The 16,252-nt window shown below is 39.0% G+C and overlaps 1 protein-coding gene across 1 annotated transcript in view; it reads left to right on the forward strand.

Moving 5' to 3' along the window:
• RNF17 (ring finger protein 17) overlaps positions 1 to 16,252 on the forward strand; it is a 109,528-nt gene that overhangs the window by 56,025 nt on the left and 37,251 nt on the right. Inside the window, exons 18-22 of the mRNA XM_065896316.1 lie at positions 517 to 637; positions 3,122 to 3,242; positions 11,659 to 11,886; positions 12,543 to 12,693; positions 12,837 to 12,955. Of these exons, the coding sequence (XP_065752388.1) occupies positions 517 to 637; positions 3,122 to 3,242; positions 11,659 to 11,886; positions 12,543 to 12,693; positions 12,837 to 12,955 (740 nt within the window). The remainder of the gene's footprint in view (positions 1 to 516; positions 638 to 3,121; positions 3,243 to 11,658; positions 11,887 to 12,542; positions 12,694 to 12,836; positions 12,956 to 16,252) is intronic.

The following is a 16,252-nucleotide window of genomic DNA, read 5'->3' on the forward strand; positions in this document are numbered from 1 at the left end:
TTTCATTTAACAGTGTATCATAATTCTTTCAGTGGATGCTTATTATTCCACTGTCTGAGTATACAATAATTCATTCAACAAAATACTGTTTTTTTGTTGTTTGTTTCATTTTTGGTTTGGATTTTTTTTTAATACGTTATTACGGATTTTATTTTTTAATTGATGTACAGTATGTAAGTTGCAAGTGTACAATATAGTGATTCATGATTTTTTAAAGTTATACTCCATTTATAGTTATTGTAAAATATTGACTATATTCCCTGTGCTGTATAATATATCCTTGTAGCTTATTTTATGCATAATAGTTTGTACCTCTTAATCCCATACTCTGTTGATTAACTGTTTGCATTTATAAAAGTACTGTTAGAGACATCTTTGGACATTTATTTGTTTTCTAAATACGTATTAAATTCAAATGCAAAGTTTAGTTTTGTACACATTTAACACTTTATTTTAATTCTAAAATAACTGTAAATTAAGTTTACTTTCTTAATGGTGCAATTTTGTTTGACACAGGCAATTAAATGTAAGCTGGCCTATATTGAACCATGTAAAGGGACACTGCAGTGGTCAAAAAAAGCTACAGAAAAATTTCAAGAAAAGACTCAAGATAAGTTTATGACATGTTCAGTCATTAGTAAGCTATTTCCATTTTTATTTGTTGCTATATGATCATAATTTTAAATAAGACTAACATTATGGTATAACATTTGTCAGATCATATAATAAATTCAATGTGTCATTAGTATGAGTAGTGAGAGAGAACATTTATTGAGAACTGGGGACAATGGAATAATATCTTCTGCAGGCTCTAGAGCCTAAAATCAGTACATGAGGCAAAAATTTCCATTGAAGATCAAGTCACCCTCAGCATGGCCCTTTGAAAGCCCTAAAGCAAGGAGTTAGCTTCTCTTGTTTCTCTTTGCTTTTGTCCTGGGTCTCTGTCCCTCATCTTGGAGTGACGTATTTTGAAAAAAAGTTGCTTCTTTTTTGGAACAGTTTGGGTCTGAGATACACAGGCTGAGCGCTAGCCCACAGTTTGGTAACCCAGCAAGTTTAATGGCAAAATCTGATCTGAATTTACATGAAGATACAATGCTATATGTTGTATTGATCTCCTTTACAGTGAGATATATTCCACTTCAGGATAGTCATGTTCGCTTCTGAGCTGCTGCCTCAGAATCGCTGTGGGTATCACAAAATAAGCAATATATGTTCTATATAGCTTTTCTCAATTTGAAGAATTCTGAAACATGTCTGGCCCCAAGATTTGGATGAGGGATTTGAAAGCTGTTATTATCTGGGATTTTGATCTTTTCCAAAGCTGTGACCAACGTGGCTGTGTTGGTCTTAACAAGTACTAGTGCAGGATACACACCAGCATGTTTACTTAGGGTTGACTTAAGGGACTTCAAAAGGTACTTTTTACTGTATCCATTTTTTTCATTTTCATCATACTCCCATCTAGTAAACCCAAAGTACCATGAGATTATTAGCCTGTTTTACAAGGGAATTGAAGCTTAAAGATCAATTGCTCAAGGCCACATAACCTAGAAATGATTGCATATTTGTGTTAATTTATTCACTTTAACATAAGACATTGTTCTGACGTAGTAGCTCTGTTGAAGAGGAATATGATGGTAGAAATTGTACCCTTAGTCTATAGAATTATGTCTGGATTCTCTGATATAAACAGTAAGTTAAGGGCCTCTTAGTCTTGAATAATCGCCACTGATTTTGAGCTGACTTTAATGTGCTTTAATTCTGCTTCTCAGCTTTCCTTTTGGTATTTTATTCTGTTGGTTTTTAGCTCTCCCTTTAACGTCTCCTCCCGAGGTTAACCCATGAAGACAAGACCTCCTGGGTTTCTCTCTTGACTCCCCCTTTTTCATTCTCAATTACTTGTTATACCAATAATATCTAAACACAAGTTGTAGTGTATCTTAACCTAGATAATCTGATTTAAGGAATGCCAGAAGGCCCCACCAGACCTAAAACATCTTTCCCCATTAACCTGCACAGTGATGAGATTAGTATACATTGTTACCTTACAAAGCAAGAGACATTTAAACTTTAATTAGGAGCAGAGCAGGGAAGATGGTGAAGGTACAGCACCATGGGAAGCTGGCCCTGTGGAATAAAGAACTTGTGCATGGGCAGTATGAAATCAAAGCACTAAAGGGAACACAAAAGATGGAAAGTGAGGAGATTAGAGTTTACTGGGGCTCAGAGCTGCTTAGCTTTTTGTTTCTAGACAATTTATCTGGTCTGTTAAAGTAGTGAAGAATGATTTTTAAGCTCTTGAAAAATAGCTTTCTAACATGTATTCTTACAACTAAGTAATATAGGATGTTACTGCTGGTAATGAGTTATCTTTTTATTTGGAATCATCATTCTCTTAGCACCTGCCAGCTACTATTGTATAGAAGTATAGGCATAAACCGATCTCAGTGCATAGAACTGTGTGTTTCCTAAAGAAATTCCTCTGTCGTTTATTCAAATGCATATTGAGCAGGTTCTCTATGCTATGTACTATAAATAAGTAAATAGGCACACGAGGTGTAACTTTACCCTCAGCTAACTCCCAGTTTAGATTAAGAAATAGACCTAATGGTTTGTCCTAAAAACAGAAGGACGGGGAAAAATTCCACTTAATGCTCTGGGTTGAGTTTTTGTTGTTTTAAACTTTGTGCTGTTTTTTGTTGTTTTGTTGTTTGGTGCCATTCTTATAAAAGCTGTAAAACTTTGCAAATAAGCACTGGCTTGAATTAACTTTCATTCATTTCTTTTGTCCTCTGGAATTTGGCAGAATCCAATAAAACAGTTTAAAAACACAACAGAATGCTGCTTCAATAAGTATATGTCACTATGTTTTTTCTGAATCTAAAAGCTTTAAGCTGCTTTCGGTTCATTATGGAACAGTACACAATAACCTAAAACGAAAATTTTATTAACATTGGCAGTTCTTTTATGTGTGAAAAATGCTACTTTTACCCCTAGAGAGAGACTGACATTATGCAAAATGAAGGAAATTAAGTTCTCAGGTTTTTAAAAATTGCTCTTTAGTATATTTTGGGACATATTTGTTTCTTTCCCCAAACTAGTGTTAATGGTTTTACAGAAATTCTGGAAGACAATGTGCTCTTAGTTGAGCTTTTCGATTTTCATGGTGCTCCTGGAATGACTCCTACCAGTATTAATGACCAGCTAGTTAAAGAGGGCCTAGCATCTTATGAAGTAGGGTAAGTGGACCTGTAAACTTTTATTTTTACTTCATATGTAACACTTCACAAGAAGGGAAACTGGCGTATCATTCCCCATTGATTATCTGCTTAGGCTATAGACTTGGGAGCTTTTCCCTGTTAATGGGTCAGTAAAAAGAGAAGGAAAAATAATTGGAGTCTTTAGTCTAGTGGGAATAGAGTGGCTTTTTCCTTCATCTGTAAGGGATTCTACAACAACAAGAATGGCTCCTGGAGATGGAGGGTGCTTCTAAGAAAAGGAGACTGGCGTCTTATTCTAGGTGGGGTGTCTGCTTAGGTGCCTCCTGAACCTTTGTGAAGAGGATCAGGAAGAGAAACGGCAGGGTCTAGCGTGAGCATCGTGGCAGAGAAGCCCATGTTCTCACCTGGAGACATGTGGATCTTTCCTGGGCTCAGGTAGATACTTTCAGAGAGACCCAGGCTTGAGCTATTGTGCTGAGACCCAGGCCAGGCCAGTGGTTGAGGTGACCCCAGAATCAGAAGAGCAGAGTGGTGCTAGGGAGGGTGGGAGGGTGTGAAGTCAAGACACAGCAGTTCTTCCACAATAGTGACTTGTGCAGTGGGGTTGGCCCCTGAGGGGTCTTCTGAAGAACTCCCTCGCACAGCCATTAAGAAAGCCAATATTTGATAACACCCACACGTGATGCCTGCCAGGGGAAGCCAGAGGAGCAGTGAGGAGACACCCAGCAGAGGCCTGCAGTGACATGCTCAGCATGTGGTCTGGCTCTCCCCCCACCTCCCCCCTAACAAGGGAGGAACAGAACTAGTAGCAGAAGAGAGGGCCTGCCCTTCTTCACTATAGGTCCTGAGCGAGGGAGGGGGAAGGAAAGGAGAGGAAACATTCAAATGTATTGGTCTGAGTTTTCTTTTTTTTTTTTTAAGTAGGGTTATTGAGATATATAACATATATAAGAAATTCACCCTTTTTAGGTACAGTTATGAGTTTTGATAAATACATATAGTCATGCAACCATCATCACAGTCAAGATGCAGACTATTTCCATCACCCCTCAGAGTTCCCTCTTGTGCCTTTATGTAGTCAGTCTCCTTCCGCCACACCCGGTCCTTGGCAGCTACTGATCGAATTTCTGTCTCCATAATTCTGACTGTTCCACAACTTCATATAAATGGAGTCATATAATATTTTGCCTTTTTGTGTCTGACTTTTCCATTTAGCACAGTGCTTTCGAGATTCAATCATGTTGTTGCCTATATCAGTAGTTTCTATTGCTCTGCTCATTTCATTGTATGGATACCACAATATTATATGTTCACCAGTTGATGGACATTTGGGCTGTTTCCAGTTTAGGAAGATTTTATGAATAGAATTTGCATACAGGTGTTTGTGTAGACATATGTATGTTTTCTTTTCTCTTGAGTAAATACCTAGGAGTGAAATTGTTGCTTGTAAGGTAAGTTTATTTCTAACTTTATGAGAACCTGCCAGATGTTTGTGTATGAGAGTTCTAGTCTCCATTCTTGCCAGCACTTGAATTTATCATTTTGTGTTTATATTAGCCCTTCTGATAGGAGTATTGTGGTATTTCATAGTGGTTTTAATTTCCTTAATGACATTAAGGATCTTCACATGTGCTTATTTGCTGTCTGTATCTGTTCTTTGGTGAAGTATCTTTTCAGATGTTTTGCCCTTTTAAAACATTGTTGCTAAAAAAAAAAAAACATTGTTGCTTATTGTTATTGAAATATGAAAGTTGTTGATACATTCTAGATACAAGCCTTTCATTAGGCATGTGCTTTGCAAATATTTTCTTCCAATCTGACTTCCTAAAGTGTCTTTCAAAGAGCAGAAGGGGGACTTCCTTCGTGACGCAGTGAGTGGTTAAGAATCCGCCTGCCAGTGCAGGAGACACGGGTTCGATCCCTAGTCTGGGAAGATCCCCCATGCCGCGGAGCAACAAATGCCGTGTGCCACAACTACTGAGCCTGCGCTCTAGAACCCTTGCGCCACAACTACTGAGCCCGCGTGCCTAGAGCCTGTGCTCTGCAACAAGAGAAGCCACCGCAGTGAGAAGCCTGCGCACCACAACGAAGAATAGCCCCCGCTCGCCGCAACTAGAGAAAGCCCACACGCAGCAATGGAGACCCAACGCAGCCAAAAATAAATAAATAAATTTATTTATTTAAAAAAAGAAAAGCAGAAGGTTCTGGTTTTGAAGTTCAGTTTGACAATGATTTTTCTTTTATAATTCAGGTGCTTGTGTTTAGGTAAGAAATCTTTGCCTAACCCCAGGTCATAAAGGTTTTCTCCTGTGTGTTCTATAGTTTTATGTTTCATATTCAGGTCTGTCACCCTTTTTATTTTGTTAGATAGGCTTTGTTTTCTGTAGCAGTGTTGGGTTCAGAACGTGGAGCGGAAGGCACAGAGTTCCCGTACACTTCCTGCCCCACGCAGGCACAGCCTCCCCACCATCATCACCCCCTAACGTGTTGTGTTCGCTGGTATCAGTGAGACTGTATGGACGTGTCATAATCATCAAAGTCCATGGTTTATATTAGTGTGTATTCTGTTGGGTTTAACATATATACTGACTTGAATCCACCATTATAGTATCATACAGAGTATTTTCACTGTCCTAAAACTCTGTGAGAGCCTGTTCATCCTTCCCTCCCCTCTAGCTTCTGGCAAGCACTGATCTTTTTACTGTCTCTGTAGTTTTGTCTTTTCCACATTGGAATCATACAGTCTGTAGCCTTCTCAGATCGGCTTCTTTCACTTAGTAATATGCACTTAAGGTTCCTCTGTGTCTTTTTCTGGCTCATTGCTTTTTAGCACTGAATAATATTCCATTGTCTAGTTGCACCACAGTTTATTTATCCATTCACCTACTGAAGGACATCTCGGTTGCTTCTAAGTTTTGGCAATTATGAATAAAGCTGCTGTAGAGATTGCGTGCAGGTTTTCGTGTGGACATAAGTTTTCAGCTCCTTTGGGTAAATACCAAGTAGCACAATTGCTGGATCCTATGATAAGAGTATGTTTAGTTTTATAAGAAGCCGCCAAACTGTCTTCCACAGTAGCTTCCAGTGTGCGTTCCCGCCAGCAGTGATGAGGCTCCTGTTGCTCCACGTGCTCGCCAGCATTTGGTGCTGTCGGTGTTCCAGATTCTGCTGGCTCTAGTAGATGTGTAGTGGTGTCTCATATTTGGTTTAATTTGCATAATTCTTACCTCACACTGTACACAAAGGCTAGCTCAAATGGATTATACTCTTAAAATTAAGAGCTAAAAGTAAACTTCAGAGGAAAAAAGAAGGAAATCTTCAGTACAATGGATTGAGCAAAGATATCTAAGATAAGACACCAAAAGCACAGTCCATAAAAGAAAAGAAATGATAAGTTTGTCCTCATCGTATTTAAAACATGTACATTTCAAAAGACACTATTAAGTAAGTGAAAGACAAACAACAGACCGGGAGAAAATACTTGCAGAATGTATCCTATAAAGGACTTGTTTTTGGAATTCCTAGAACTCTTAAAACTCAATAAGAAGTCCAACCAAAGAAAATGGATAAAATATATGAACAGACATTTACCAGAGAAGATATACAATTGGCTAATCGGTACATGAAAGATGCTCAATGTCATTAATCATCAGGGAAATGCAGATTAAAGCCATAATGAGGTACCATTTCTCCCCCACTAGAACAGCTGTTATACATAAGACAGACAATTACAGATGCTGGTGAGGACGTGGAGTAACCCTCATTACTGGGGGACGCAGAACAGTGTGTAGCTCTTTGGAAAATGGCTTGTGGATGTTTCAAAATTTAAACATAAAAGTACCATAAAACCTAGCAGTTCCTCTCCTAGGTATCTACCCAGGAGAAATGAAAACATATGTCCATACACGAACTTGCAAGCAGTTGTTCATAGCAGCACTATTCATATTCTAGCCAAAAATTGGAAGCAATGTAAATATCCAGTGACTGGTGAATAGACAGGACACAGTATATTCCTACAGTGGGATATTGTTCAGCCATAAAAAGAAACAAACTGACACATCTACTTCATGGATAAACCTCAGAAATTTTTTAAAAATATTTATTTATTTATTTGGCTGTGCCGGGTCTTAGTTGCAGCACGTGGGATCTTCTTTGTGGCATGTGGCATCTAGTTCCCTGACTAGGGATCAAACCCAGCCCCCCGGAATTGGGAGCACAGAATCTTAACCATTGGACCACCAGGGAAGTCCCTAAACCTCAGAAATTTTAATCTAGGTAAAAGAAGCCAGAAACACGAGATTACTAATTGTATGATATGTCCAGAAAAGGCAAACCAGTAGATACAGAAAGTAGATTAGGGGTTGCCTGGGGCTAGAAGTGGGCACAAGGATTAAGGGTAAATGGACGTGGGGGGTCTTACGGGGGTGTATGTGTGAAAATGTTCTAAAACTGATCGATGCTGGTGGTTATACCATTTGGTAAAGTTACTGTCATACACTTGAAATGGGTGAACTTTTTGACATCTAAGATACACTTCAATAAACTTGTTTTTTTAAAAAAAATAGCCCATTAGCTAATAGTCCTTATTGTTCAGTTACATAAGCGAGAAATATTTACAGGCTGACTTGTTATGCTATACTCAGTGGTGAGTAAGGTTGGTTTGTAGTAGGAAAGGAGATGGTCAGTCTGACCTTTCAGTGCGATAAGGGCTGTGCAAAGGGTAATTACAGTGCTGTGGGAATCCTGGAGAGCTCACCAGTGGAGCTCTCACTTAAGCTGAATTCTTTAATACAACCAGGAGTGAAGGCCTGCATTCAGGAAAAATACGTGTGTTTATGTATTGTTAGTATAGTCACACAGCTAACGGACAGAAAAAAAGGTACTGGTGGCTGGTATGGCAGGAGAAACGCAGAGACTAGATAATTGAGGAAACTCAGTCACTGAGAAGTAAATTACAGTACTTTTCAAACACTTGAATGTGTTTGCAGTTTATCCCTTGAAGAAAGGGGAGCTATTGAAGGATTTTATGATTTTTTTTGTGTGTGTGTGTGTGTGTGTGGTACGCGGGCCTCTCACTGTTGCGGCCTCTCCCGTTGCGGAGCACAGGCTCCGGACGCGCAGGCCCAGCGGCCATGGGTCACGGGCCCAGCCGCTCCGCGGCATGTGGGATCCTCCTGGACCGGGGCACGAACCCACGTCCCCTGCATCGGCAGGCGGACTCTCAACCACTGCGCCACCAGGGAAGCCCTATTGAAGGATTTTAAACAGAGGACTGAGAGATTTGCATTTTAGAAAGCTGTGTCTGATGGCAAGTTTTAAAAAAACACCTGGAGATGGAAAATGGCTAGATCGTGAAACATAAAGGGGGTGAGCATCACAAGACCCTGCTGCTCATTGTAGGTGAGAAAGAGGAGGGAGTTGAGGTTGACTCAGGATCACTGACCTGACCACCAGTGACTGGTGACACCATTCCCTGAGAACAGAGCACAGGTTTGTGGGGAGAGTGAAGGCAGCACCCGCTCTGGGTGTATTGCATGAGGTCCTGTGGCTAAGAAAGCAGAGGGAGAATCTCCAGGCAGCAAAAGCATTGTGCAGCGGTGGGGAGCTGTGGGCCATGCCCTCGGCCGTGGGACCGCAGGGGTTGCGTGGTGAGAGTGAGGAGCGGGCGCTGCAGCGGCTAAGGAAGGGGGGTGAGGGGAGAGGCGGCCATGTCTGCTCACCCTTGGTGCTCAGGCTTGTGCCCGGCAAGGGCAACTCCAGGTCTCCTGGGTCAGCCTGAAGTTTGTACCATTTGGGAGACCCCATTTTGAGAAAAAGAATGCAAAATTATAACTATAGAATTTAAAAAACAAAAGTAATATTTATATAGGCTGGCAAAAGAAATGAACAAATTAGAGTTTCAAAAGTTAACAAATACCACAAATTTTAGAAAATTCAGACTCATCTGTAAAATACTTTCTTTTTTAGCTGTATACTGATTACCACATGAAATATCAGATTTTGTGATATCCCTATGGAGAGAATAGAAAAGTAATCCAGTCTTTAGTGTGGCTGATCGAAATTTGTTTATTGGTAATTTTTTTTTTAAGTTTTTTAGTGCCATAGCTCAATTATTGGTAATGTCATGTAAATTTCTAAAATTAATTTTAGGAGAATCTATTATTTCTTTCATGTATTATACATACATTATGTATATACATAATATTCAAGACACTTCAAGTTTTATTATAATGAATCTTTAATACAGTTTGATTTGACATTTATTAATGTATTGATATATGATTTAATTTGTTTATTAACAGGGTAACCCTATTTCTCATCCAAACTGGGACATGTTAAAGAATGAAAGAGAAGCACTGTTATGCCAGGAAAGCAGGTGTACAGTGGCTCAATTACTTATTACACATAGTGGTGCATTAGCTTTGTATTGAACCTTATGTTTTCATATGTGACACTAAGGTTGTGGGAGCATTTCTGGAACCCACTGCTGCACCAAGATGGCTAGCAATAGTGTAACTCCACAGGACGTGTCCTGAGCCACAAAACTGTATCCCACTAAATCCAAACTAAATGTGTCTCCAACTCAGCTTCCCCTTAGCCAACCCAGAATGCTTTGGCCAACATCCAAGATGAGAAAAAATAGGACAGGGAAAGTGAGAGTGGAAACAGCCCGTGATCTTAACTAATTGCACTTACAGTATTTACTTTTGAAAATTTTATAAAAGCACATTGCTTTGCCCCTCCCAAGGTACCAGTTTTCATAAACCACCTCTGCTGCTCTGGCAGCCCAGCCAGTCTCCTTGCCCTTCCACACCCGGATTGCCGATTCCTGAGGACTGCAACCAGTCCCACTGTTTTCATAATATCTATGGCCTGTCCTCAAAGTAGAACATGAACTTCCCTTGATCAGTGCGTGCCCTGAGCACCTGAGGCATAAGAAGAAAAGAAATGTGAAGTTCCACAGTCTAGTCTGTCGGGCTCAACTATATCATATACGCACACCATCCTTTATAAAATAAAACATAGTGTTTCCCAAATATTCTGGTCCCTGTCTACCTTAAGGTTCATGTCATGTCCTACTGCTCTACTATGTCAAAGCTACATGTTTTCTTTTGGTTTCTGGAATGCCTCACTAACTTCTGCTTGTCCTTTTAAAATCTCAATTGAAATGTCATTTAATCAAGAGAAACCTTCTCCAACTCACAGACTGGGTTAGATTTCGTTGGCCTATGCCCTTGTTCTGTATAATTTATTTTTTGTGTAATTATGTGATCTCTCAGTATCACAATAGCATAAGCTCCAGGAGGACAGGAACCCTGCTTATTTTGTCCACTGCCATATCTCTGGGATCTAGCATTCTTGGCTCACAGTATGTACCCAAGAAATATTAGTTGAATGAAAGAAATGAGTACCTGGGTCTGGAGCATGGAAGAGAGACCTGGTTAGGTGATTCAGATGGCAAGTTAACATACACGTAATAAATGAGTCCATCACTTTCATCAATCATACCAGTCTTCCTAGGTGAAGATGCAAGTCTGAGCATTATCACTTACAAGAGAGAGAAGTTAAAAAAAAAAAAAAAAATCAGGAACCTAAAACTAAAGAAAAACCAGGAACCAAAGAAAGAGAGCATTTCAAGAAGGAAAGAGTAGCTAGTTTAGGCTCAGAGTAGATGTTGAGTAAGGACTGAAAACTGTCCATTAGATTTAGAAGGAAAAATTGTTAGTCTCTTTGGTTAGCAAAATCTCAAGCTTATTGTGAAAGAACTTAAGTTTTTTCCTTTAAAGAAATTTTGACATTAATTATTTGTGATTAGAATCTGAGCTAATCTGATTCATTAAACATTCTAAACACTTCTATAATTTTGCTTATTAAGGTATTTTAAAATAGCAGTTGTTTTCCACTTATATTCTCAGACAGATGGATACTTTTTAGTCAAGGAGAAATATTCAAGTCACCAAAAAAAAAAACACTGAATAATTCTATTCCTTTGTGAGTACAAAATATCAGTGGGAAATTGTGTAATTATGAGCACACTTGGTATTTTAAACTGTTTTTAAAATAGAAAGTTTGGCTTTTACTTGTCCTCTTTGTCCTTTGTTAATCATTAAGAACTCTTTTTAAAAAAAAGACTGGGGCTTCCCTGGTGGCACAGTGGCTGAGAGTCCGCCTGCTGATGCAGGGGACACGGGTTCGTGCCCCGGTCCGGGAAGATCCCAAATGCCACGGAGTGGCTGGGCCCGTGAGCCATGGCCGCTGGGCCTGCGCGTCCGGAGCCTGTGCTCTGCAAAAGACTAAAATTTCTGTTAGTATCAAAACTGCAGAGCAGTGAATCGTATCTAAAATCGTATTATTCATCTCTAGATCTAAGCAAGTACAAACATAAATATTTTGCAAGCTACTCTTTTTGCTAATGGATTTTGTTATTTTTCAGATATACCCTCAAAGATAATTCCAAAAAGCATACTGAAGTATGGGATCCTTCTCCAGAAGAAATTATTTCAAATGAAGTAAACAACTTAAATCCTGTATTTGCAAAATCTCTACCTAATGAGGATCTGCAGTCACTTTATTATAAGGAACTGCCTGTGTACATCTGCAACGTAGTGTCTCCTGAGAAGATTTATGTTCAGTGGTTATTAACAGAAGACTTACTTCATAGGTATAACATTCAAAGAAAACATTGTGCGTGTAGCTTTATTCTTTTTTCTGTATTTCGTTTCAAAGATCTAGAAGTCATAAATGCAGAATTTTAAAAGTACAAAATTATTTCAGCTAAATATTCACTAAAAAGCCAGTTAAAAGTATACAAATAATATTTTTACTGGTTATTTTCACTGTGTTAGGGTTTATAAATTCCACAAATGCTTACTGAGTGCCTATTATTTGACAGCCAGTATTATAGGTGTTGGGGATACAGTGGTAAAAACATGGACAAGCTTGTGCTGTCATGGAGCTTAAATACTAGTAGAGGGAGTGACAGTGAACAAAGGATTCAGTGCAGCAGATGATGATGAAGACGAGAAAGATCAAGCAGTGGGGGAGGAAGACCTCACAGAGTCAGTGACACTTGAAGTGGACCCGGAAGGCAGGGAGGGAGGGAGCCATGAAGATGCCTGGGAGAAGCTCACGTCAGGCAGAGGGAAGAACTAGTTCCAGACCCTGCAGTGGAAATGTGCTTGGGTGTCCAAGGAAGAACAAGGTAGCCGGTTTGTTTGGAATAGAATGAGGGAGGGAGGACAGTAGAAGACAGGGAGTCAGGGAATTGTACGTTACAAGAAAAGGTTTCGAGAGTTAACATTTTTTTTCTTTACATAGTTTAGGAGAAAAGATGGTCTCTGCTTATGAAAACTCAAAATGGGAACCTGTTAAATGGAAGAGCAATATGCACTGTGCTGTTAAGATCCCAGATGAAAATCAGTGGCAAAGGGGCCAGATCATCAGAATGGTTACAGACACATTGGTGGAGGTAAATGCAGCATTAAAAATATAATCATGAAAGTGAATGCATTTTGTATTTTCATCCAATTTTTATCATGCTTTTCAGTTTGCAAAAAAAAAAATTTTTAAGCACTGTCTTTCCATAGACTTAATAAGTTATTGTTTTCATAGGTCTTGCTGTATGACGTGGGTGTTGAACTAGTAGTGAATATTAACTGTTTAAGAGAACTTCAAGAAAACCTAAAGACCATGGGAAGATTATCTTTGGAATGCTCTCTTGTTGATATAAGGTAGTTTTTAGCTGAGTAAATTTTCTCATTATTGAATATGACTTTAAATATTCTTTTTGGATGGATTCTTATCAGTTTTGATTTTTCTGACATATTCTGAAATTTTCATAAGATCTAGTTGATCTGTCTAGTTAATTTTAAGGTTTTAAGTAGGAAAGAAGAACTTCCCTGGCGCTCCAGTGGTTTAGACTCTGCACCTCCACTGCAGGGGGCGTGGCTTCAATACCTGGTCAAGGAACTAAGATCCCACATGCCGCATGGTGTGGCCAAAAAATTAAAAAACAAAAACAGGGAAGATAAAAATATGAAGTACATAATAAACTTTGGTGGTATCTAGAAAGGATTCAAACTGTTAAAAAAAAAAAAACCCTTGAGGCACACAAGCAGATAGAAATAAAAATGTATTTCATAAGCTTAAAATCGCATGGATAGCTAAAAATGTGTAAATTACCAGAAAGAGTGAATTAGGATTCTGGGAAATGGCAAGGTATAATTGTAGAGTCTGCTAGAATCCTACCATAAACACATAAACATGGATGCAAATCTGCAGACTGCATGGTCAACATCTACAACGAAAGTAGGCAACACAAGCAGGTGGGGTGCTCCACAAACCAGACCCTGTGGTGTCACACTTGTGGGGGAGGATGGAGAGGGAAGGCTGCCTGGGGTCCTCACAGGTCTGAAAATAGGAACTGGCAACAGCATTTCACTGGAGCACATGGGCCAACTTGAGAACAGCAACCAAAACTGAGACGCAGGGTGCTCTTTGTAGTTCAATGCGAGAGCTCTGTGACAGGCCGGTGTTTCATGGTACTGAAGCCTTCTTAGCCACACAAGCTCTCTTCCAGGACCCCCAGACAGAGGAGAATCTGCTGGGAAGAGAGCATGATTTAAGCAAGGCAGACAGTGGGGCAAAGGAAAGAAAAGATGCTGATAAAAGTAGAGAGCAAGGTATGAAGCCATGTTGTCTGTCACTTTGGGAGAATGACACAAGTCAGAGTTCCAGAGCCATGAAGCTCGGAAAGCAGTTGTGATCCCCCCGTTCTCCTGAAGTACAGGAGATTTTACTTCACTTAATACATGAGTGAAAAAAAGGATTACAGTCGAACTCCTTACAAATTATTATGAGAAAAGAGAATTAGGAACCAAATAATAACCCTAGAGGCAATGGAATCCACGAAAAAGACAGGCTTACAAAACAGTAGTACTTCAAAGTAAACTAAAAAATTTAGAAAATGATAGACACTGTGAAGAACAACATAAAATAGAATTAGAAAAACTCAAATAAGATTGATTACAGAAAAAGGAAGATTTGAAAAGAGATGATAGCACTCAGGAAGGAAAAGAAAATCATATCAGAATGTAGACTAAACTAGAAAAAAACACAAAGCAAATAAGTAATAGAAAATGTCTTAAAGAGAAATACAAGGGACTTCCCTGGTGGCACAGTGGTTAAGAATTCAGCTGCCAATGCTGGGGACACGGGTTCGATCCCTGGTCCGGGAAGATCCTACATGCTGCAGAGCAACTAAGCCTGTGTGCCACAACTACTGAGCCTGCATTCTAGAGCCCGCAAGCCACGACTACTGAGTCCATGTGCCACATCTACTGAAGCCTGCATGCCTAGAGCCCGTGCTCCGCAACAAGAGAAGCCACCACAGTGAGAAGCCTGCACACCGCAACAGAGTAGCCCCTGCTGACTGCAACTAGAGAAAGCCTGCGTGCAGCAACAAAGAGCCAACGCAGCCAAAAATAAATAAGTAAACAAATAAATTTAAATAAATGTTTAAAAATAGAAATACAAGATCAAAAGGGCAGATGTTTTTAATTTAAAAATTAAAAATCCAAAGGATTTAAAAGAAAACAAAAGATACCTAAAGTAGGCGGAGACCTAATATACATGTAATAGGAATGTCAAAGAACAAGACTAAAAGAAATAGATCAAAACAAATACTAAAAACCCAATTCAAAAAAGTGCCCCTAAAATACTACTTTAAAAAATACATTGAAAAGGCGCACTGCCTATCTTGGAAAATCGGTTCAGGAATGCCAACACTGAGAGATTATCTAGTAAAATCACTGATTCACGAGAGATTATAAAATAACATTGTCATCACCAACACTTTATGCCAGAAGGTAAGAGAGTAACATTCTAAAAATACTCAAAAGAAAATGGCAAGCTGTGGGTTTTATATCCAGCCAACTGACTTTCAGGTATTGGTAAAAAGACCACAAAATACTGATTTCATCACTCAGGGAATATTGTTTCCAGGAACGGTCCCTGTAAGAGAACAAGTTTTAGGTAACCAACGAGAGAGATTTTGACATAAGAATTGTGGTGAGCATTACATTTATTTTACCAAAAGAACCAAGATTAAATGATCGTTATTAGGAAAACAGTATAGAATGCAAAGTAGATCAGCCACAATTTCAAAGAATGGAGGGAGAAAGGAGAGTATATGTGAGAAGCTGAATCAACTTCCTGTTGTCACATTGGTATTAACTAGGAGTAAGTACTTCAAATAAGTTGGGGAAAAGAGAAGAGGTTACTAACAATATCAGTTTAACATTAGAACAACATTAATATTTTATGCAGACAAATCAGTAAAAATAGTAAAATGAAATTAACCGTATGTGGTGGTGGTATAGCCTCTCAGAGAGGAACTTTTTCAAGTAACTTTAAAACACAATAAGTTGACTGTACATGCTTACCAAAATATATCCTAAGGACAAGAAATAACTGCCCCCCCCCCCAAGTCAGCTGTTTTTATTAATCCCAAAGTTGGTTGTAGTGTTACTGAAACTGTTGTGTGTGTATTGTGGGATAATTCAAAATAGTAATTATGTACATATCATTAAAAACAGGTGTGGTTGTTAGATGGTAAAAATGTAAGATTAAGGTTGATTTACCTTGTACTCCTGATTTTGAATTCATAGTATCAGTAGAAACTGATAAGGTATTTTAATTATAAAAAAAACATGTTATTTAGCCTTGTAACATGAAGGACCCAGTAGCAATGAGCCATGCTGGTGCACAAATTGTGGTCTCCAAATACCATTTCCCACTAAAAGAATTTAGTGCTCTTTGGGAAAATGTCTGATTCCAGGTCTTGGGAATGAAATACACAGTGTGAGCCTAGAATATCTTGACCTAGCAAAAAGCAAGAAAGCTATAAATAAATAGATGGATGGATAGATAGATTATGACAAAAGGACTCAGTAGCCAACCTGAATAAACTTCCACTGACCAAAGATGGGACAGTTTGAACAGCAGTAGGATGATTATTATGTTGTATC

The sequence above is a fragment of the Phocoena phocoena genome, chromosome 18 (assembly GCF_963924675.1).
Source record: "Phocoena phocoena chromosome 18, mPhoPho1.1, whole genome shotgun sequence".
NCBI lineage: Eukaryota > Metazoa > Chordata > Mammalia > Artiodactyla > Phocoenidae > Phocoena > Phocoena phocoena.